The sequence below is a fragment of the Lissotriton helveticus genome, chromosome 2_1 (assembly GCF_964261635.1).
Source record: "Lissotriton helveticus chromosome 2_1, aLisHel1.1, whole genome shotgun sequence".
Lineage (NCBI taxonomy): Eukaryota > Metazoa > Chordata > Amphibia > Caudata > Salamandridae > Lissotriton > Lissotriton helveticus.
Genome location: NC_136059.1, coordinates 8,950,532 through 8,956,898, shown reverse-complemented (window position 1 = coordinate 8,956,898; position 6,367 = coordinate 8,950,532). Strand labels below are relative to the sequence as shown.

General features: G+C 38.3%; 1 protein-coding gene across 1 annotated transcript in view; it reads left to right on the top strand.

Moving 5' to 3' along the window:
• The first annotated feature begins 212 nt into the window (after nt 1–212).
• The window catches only part of LOC144817665 (THAP domain-containing protein 5-like), a 115,144-nt gene continuing 108,989 nt past the window's right edge, over nt 213–6,367 (top strand). The window contains exon 1 of the mRNA XM_078674395.1: nt 213–313. Coding sequence (XP_078530521.1) covers nt 231–313 — 83 coding nt within the window. The 5' untranslated portion in view covers nt 213–230. The remainder of the gene's footprint in view (nt 314–6,367) is intronic.

The following is a 6,367-nucleotide window of genomic DNA, read 5'->3' as shown; positions in this document are numbered from 1 at the left end:
AGTGGTATTGATGTGTCAGTCATAAGTGTCTCCGCCCTTAGCCTGCCCCTGACCCCGCCCCCTTTGCGCTCCCCCGTTCTTCTGGCCCCGCCTCCTCCTCTGGTGCTTGTGCCTCCGCTCCTCGTCGTTGTGCGGGGCGGGGCTTTGCTCGGTCCTCTTTCCATGGGCGGTGGGGCTTGTTCCCCGCGGCGCCGTCCCCGCCGCAGCCCCGGGGCGCGCGCCCGCCGGACATGACGCGGTACTGCGTGGCGCAGCGCTGCTCGCGCGACCAGCGGCGGCGGGACGGGCGGGGCCGCGCGGTCACCTTCCACAAGTGAGTGCGCGCGCGCGCGGGGCCCGGGGGGAGGGGCAGCGCCACTGCACCCTGCACGGCTGCACCGCACGCACACTGCAGACACTGCATGCACTGCACAGAGATGCAGTGCACCCCACTGCACGGCAGGACTGTGCATCACTTGCACAAAGCAATGCTGGGCCATGCACTGCACACCACTGGATGCACTGCACTGCACACCACTGGATGCACAGCACTGCACACCACTGGATGCACAGCACTGCACTCCACTGGATGCACTGCACTGCACACCACTGGATGCACAGCACTGCACACCACTGGATGCACAGCACTGCACTCCACTGGATGCAGTGCACACAGCAATGCACTGCAGATCACAGAGTACTCCATGCACAGCACATCACTGCACGAAACTGCAGCACTGTTATTGAAGGCACTCTGCATCACTGAGAGCAGTGCACTGCAGGGGGCGCTGCACGGCAGCGAACAGCGCAGGCTGGTGTTCCATCCGTGCACAGGGCAGAGCACACTGCAGGGCCCGCTGAGCTGCCGCTTCCATCAGCCAGTGCACAGAGCCCAGTGACCCCAGTGACCCCCCCTCCTCTCCATCAACATGAGTTCTCTCTTTCAGGCACAAGTCCTAAAAAAAAAAAATTGGGGGGGGCGTAACCAAGTTTGTCAGTATGCAACTGACATCAAGGCGCGAGATGACATCACAGGAAGTGACCTCACACGTGTTCAGCAGGCCCATCATCAGTACATTTCAGCATATTTTAATATTTAACAAATGAGAACTTGTGTCAGGGTTGTGCCAAAAAAAGCGGCTCAACCCTGATGCAACATCTGGGCCTCGTAGCATACATTTACATACCGCGCAGCGCAGCGCTCTGGTTTGCTATCGACATCTTGGGACATTCAACCCATTGCTTACCATTGGCTTTTTGGTTTGTAACTCATATTTTCTTTCTTTCTTTCTTTCTTTCTTTATTTCCTTCTTTCTTTCTTTCTTTCCTTCTTTCTTTCTTTCTTTCTTTCTTTCCTTCTTTCCTTCTTTCTTTGTTTCTTTTTTTCCTTCTTTCTTTTTTTCCTTCTTTTTTTCCTTCTTTCTTTCCTTCTTTCTTTCTTTCTTTCTTTCTTTCTTTCTTTCCTTCTTTCTTTCCTTCTTTCCTTCTTTCTTTGTTTCTTTCTTTCCTTCTTTCCTTCTTTCTTTCTTTCTTTCTTTCTTTCTTTCTTTCCTTCTTTCTTTCTTTCTTTCCTTCTTTCCTTCTTTCTTTCTTTCTTTCTTTCCTTCTTTCCTTCTTTCTTTCTTTCTTTCTTTCTTTCCTTCTTTCTTTCTTTCTTTCCTTCTTTCTTTCTTTCCTTCTTTCTTTCTTTCTTTCTTTCTTTCTTTCCTTCTTTCTTTGTTTCCTTCTTTCCTTCTTTCTTTCTTTCCTTCTTTATTTCCTTCTTTCTTTCCTTCTTTCTTTCTTTCCTTCTTTCTTTCTTTCCTTCTTTTTTTCTTTCTTTCTTTCTTTCCTTCTTTCTTTTTCTTTCTTTCCTTCTTTCTTTCTTTCCTTCTTTTTTTCTTTCTTTCTTTCTTTCCTTCTTTCTTTTTTCCTTCTTTTTTTCTTTTTTTCTTTCTTTCTTTCCTTCCTTCTTTCTTTCTTTCTTTCTTTCTTTCCTTCTTTCCTTCTTTCTTTGTTTCTTTTTTTCCTTCTTTCTTTTTTTCCTTCTTTTTTTCCTTCTTTCTTTCCTTCTTTCTTTCTTTCTTTCTTTCCTTCTTTCTTTCTTTCCTTCTTTCTTTCTTTCCTTCTTTCCTTCTTTCTTTCTTTCTTTCTTTCTTTCCTTCTTTCCTTCTTTCTTTGTTTCTTTTTTTCCTTCTTTTTTTCCTTCTTTCTTTCCTTCTTTCTTTCTTTCTTTCTTTCCTTCTTTCTTTCTTTCCTTCTTTCTTTCTTTCCTTCTTTCCTTCTTTCTTTGTTTCTTTCTTTCCTTCTTTCCTTCTTTCTTTCTTTCTTTCTTTCTTTCTTTCCTTCTTTCTTTCTTTCTTTCCTTCTTTCCTTCTTTCTTTCTTTCTTTCTTTCTTTCCTTCTTTCTTTCTTTCTTTCCTTCTTTCTTTCTTTCCTTCCTTCTTTCTTTCTTTCTTTCTTTCTTTCTTTCCTTCTTTCTTTGTTTCCTTCTTTCCTTCTTTCCTTCTTTCTTTCTTTCCTTCTTTCTTTCTTTCTTTCCTTCTTTCTTTCTTTCTTTCCTTCTTTCTTTATTTCTTTCTTTCTTTATTTCTTTCTTTCTTTCCTTCTTTCTTTTTCTTTCTTTCCTTCTTTCTTTCTTTCCTTCTTTTTTTCTTTCTTTCTTTCTTTCCTTCTTTCTTTTTTCCTTCTTTTTTTCTTTCTTTCTTTCTTTCCTTCTTTCTTTGTTTCTTTCTTTCCTTCTTTCTTTTTTTCCTTCTTTTTTTCCTTCTTTCTTTCCTTCTTTCTTTCTTTCTTTCTTTCCTTCTTTCTTTCTTTCCTTCTTTCTTTCTTTCCTTCTTTCCTTCTTTCTTTGTTTCTTTCTTTCCTTCTTTCCTTCTTTCTTTCTTTCTTTCTTTCTTTCTTTCTTTCTTTCCTTCTTTCCTTCTTTCTTTCTTTCTTTCTTTCTTTCCTTCTTTCTTTCTTTCTTTCCTTCTTTCTTTCTTTCCTTCTTTCTTTGTTTCCTTCTTTCTTTCTTTCCTTCTTTCTTTCTTTCTTTCCTTCTTTCTTTATTTCTTTCTTTCTTTCTTTCCTTCTTTCTTTCCTTCTTTCTTTCTTTCCTTCTTTCTTTCTTTCCTTCTTTTTTTCTTTCTTTCTTTCCTTCTTTCTTTTTCTTTCTTTCTTTCCTTCTTTCCTTCTTTCCTTCTTTCTTTCTTTCCTTCTTTCTTTCTTTCCTTCTTTCTTTATTTCTTTCTTTCTTTCCTTCTTTCTTTCTTTCTTTATTTCCTTCTTTCTTTCTTTCTTTCCTTCTTTCTTTCTTTCTTTCTTTGTTTCTTTCTTTCCTTCTTTCTTTTTTCCTTCTTTCTTTCCTTCTTTCTTTGTTTCTTTCTTTCCTTCTTTCCTTCTTTCCTTCTGTCTTTCTTTCCTTCTTTCCTTCTTTCTTTCTTTCTTTCTTTCTTTCTTTCTTTCTTTCCTTCTTTCCTTCTTTCCTTCTTTCTTTCTTTCCTTCTTTCTTTCTTTCCTTCTTTCTTTATTTCTTTCTTTCTTTCCTTCTTTCTTTCTTTCTTTCTTTCCTTCTTTCTTTCTTTCTTTCCTTCTTTTTTTCTTTCTTTCTTTCTTTCCTTCTTTCTTTTTCTTTCTTTCTTTCCTTCTTTCTTTGTTTCTTTCTTTCCTTCTTTCTTTTTTCCTTCTTTCTTTCCTTCTTTCTTTGTTTCTTTCTTTCCTTCTTTCCTTCTTTCCTTCTTTCTTTATTTCTTTCTTTCTTTCCTTCTTTCTTTCTTTCCTTCTTTCTTTCTTTCTTTATTTCCTTCTTTCTTTCCTTCTTTCTTTCTTTCCTTCTTTCTCTTTCCTTCTTTTTTTCTTTCTTTCTTTCTTTCCTTCTTTCTTTTTCTTTCTTTCTTTCCTTCTTTCTTTGTTTCTTTCTTTCCTTCTTTCTTTTTTCCTTCTTTCTTTCCTTCTTTCTTTGTTTCTTTCTTTCCTTCTTTCTTTCTTTCCTTCTTTTTTTCTTTCTTTCTTTCTTTCCTTCTTTCTTTTTCTTTCTTTCTTTCCTTCTTTCTTTGTTTCTTTCTTTCCTTCTTTCTTTTTTCCTTCTTTCTTTCCTTCTTTCTTTCTTTCTTTCTTTCTTTCTTTCTTTCCTTCTTTCTTTGTTTCTTTCTTTGTTTCTTTCTTTTTTTCCTTCTTTCTTTCCTTCTTTCTTTCTTTCTTTCCTTCTTTCTTTCTTTCCTTCTTTCTTTTTTCCTTCTTTCTTTCCTTCTTTCTTTCTTTCTTTCCTTCTTTCCTTCTTTCCTTCTTTCTTTCTTTCCTTCTTTCTTTCTTTCTTTCTTTCTTTCCTTCTTTCTTTGTTTCTTTCTTTCCTTCTTTCTTTTTTTCCTTCTTTCTTTCCTTCTTCCTTTCTTTCTTTCTTTCTTTCCTTCTTTCTTTGTTTCTTTCTTTCCTTCTTTCTTTTTTTCCTTCTTTCTTTCCTTCTTTCCTTCTTTCTTTCTTTCCTTCTTTCCTTCTTTCTTTCTTTCCTTCTTTCTTTCTTTCTTTCTTTCTTTCTTTTTTCTTTCATTCTTTCTTTCTTTATTTCCTTCTTTCTTTCTTTCCTTCTTTCTTTCTTTCATTCTTTCATTCTTTATTTCCTTCTTTCTTTCTTTCCTTCTTTCTTTCTTTCTTTCTTTCTTTCCTTCTTTCTTTCTTTCATTCTTTCTTTCTTTATTTCCTTCTTTCTTTCTTTCCTTCTTTCTTTCTTTCTTTCATTCTTTCCTTCTTTCTTTCCTTCTTTCTTTCTTTCTTTCCTTCTTTTTTTCTTTCTTTCTTTCCTTCTTTTTTTCTTTCTTTCTTTCCTTTTTTCTTTTTTCTTTCTTTCTTTCCTTTCTTTCCTTCTTTCTTTCTTTCTTTCCTTCTTTCTTTTTTCTTTCTTTCCTTCTTTCTTTCCTTCTTTCTTTCCTTCTTTCTTTCTTTCCTTCTTTTTTCTTTCGTACTTTCCTTCTTTCTTCTTTCCTTCTTTCTTTCTTTCTTTCCTTCTTTCTTTTTTTCTTTCCTACTTTCCTTCTTTCTTTCTTTCCTTCTTTCGTTCCTTTCTTTCCTTCTTTCTTTTTTTCCTTCCTACTTTCCTTCTTTCTTTGTTTCTTTCTTTCCTTCTTTCTTTTTTCCTTCTTTCTTTCCTTCTTTCTTTCCTTCTTTCCTTCCTTCTTTCTTTCTTCCCTTCCTTTGCCCTAACCTCAATTACATCGCCCTTCCATGTGCTCTCTTTCTGTACACGAGCCTTTACATCCTGTTCTTATCTTGTCACATTTGTGCATTTAAAGACCGAGGTCAAATGTCAGGCTCTGTCCTCCAGGGAGCTTGTTGTTTATTTTTTCTATCTCTGACTTGAAAGTAAGAGGATTCATGTGATAATCATGCTGCCTACTGGTGATTCAAATATTATAATACCATCAAAACAAATCAATACACTAGGTGATGCCGTTTCCACGCATTATAGTTGGTGCGCTGTACACTTTTATCAGTAAAACTATGAGTCTGTGGAAATGTAATGTCAACAAAAACAGGAACCCAGCCTTGTGAAAAAGATCTCCTCCTCTGCTGGAGAAAGAAATACATTTTCTTGTAAAACCCTCACCCACCAGTGTTACTGTTGTATTCTCTGCACTTATGTTTCGCTATATCCCTTTAAGTCTAGCATTCTATTCTAGTGATGTCATCTCTCAATGTGTTCTCCCTTGTCAGTTAGCTCCCTGCTTTCTGATGGGATCACCAGTTTATTCTCTGTAGTGCATAATAAATGCCTTATATCCTTTTACCAGCCTCCTTACTTCATTTATAACACATGGCGACGATGAGCAGGAGGAGCTAAACAACTACAGAGGGGAAAAAAAAAAAAACTCCACTGGTGAGGAAAAGAACCACGCGAATGATCTGCATCTTGAAGAAAATGTCATGCTGACGGCAATGCACAGGTGAAGATTATTACCAAGAAACAGATCTGGAGAAAAACAATAACCAAGAAACAAATCCGAAGAAACCTACTTAAGATTACCTCAAGAAAAAACGTTACAGCTTAAACTGCAAGTGCACTCATTCTAACCATCAAAGAACTGCAGGAAGGCAAATGACATTTAACTGGAAATCGACATCTTACTCAAAATTGCGGTGAGTTTTAGAGACCCCTTTTTAGGTCTCGGTGAAGCGAGCGAAGCTCGCTCTCGCCAAAGACCTATAGTCAGCGTGTCTGCTTTCCAGGAGGACAGTCCTGGCCGCGCGCAAGGCGATTTGCGCCGGCCACGCGCGCGTGAACGCGCTGTCCTCCTCGGAAGCTGAGACGCTAGCAATACCTCCCGCTGCTTGCGCATGCGCCGTGCCCCATGGAAGGTTTCGGCTTTACGCATGCGCCGTGCCCCTTACTGCAGGACCGGCCGCGGCAGACTCGGGGCTGCGGCCGTCCACTTTA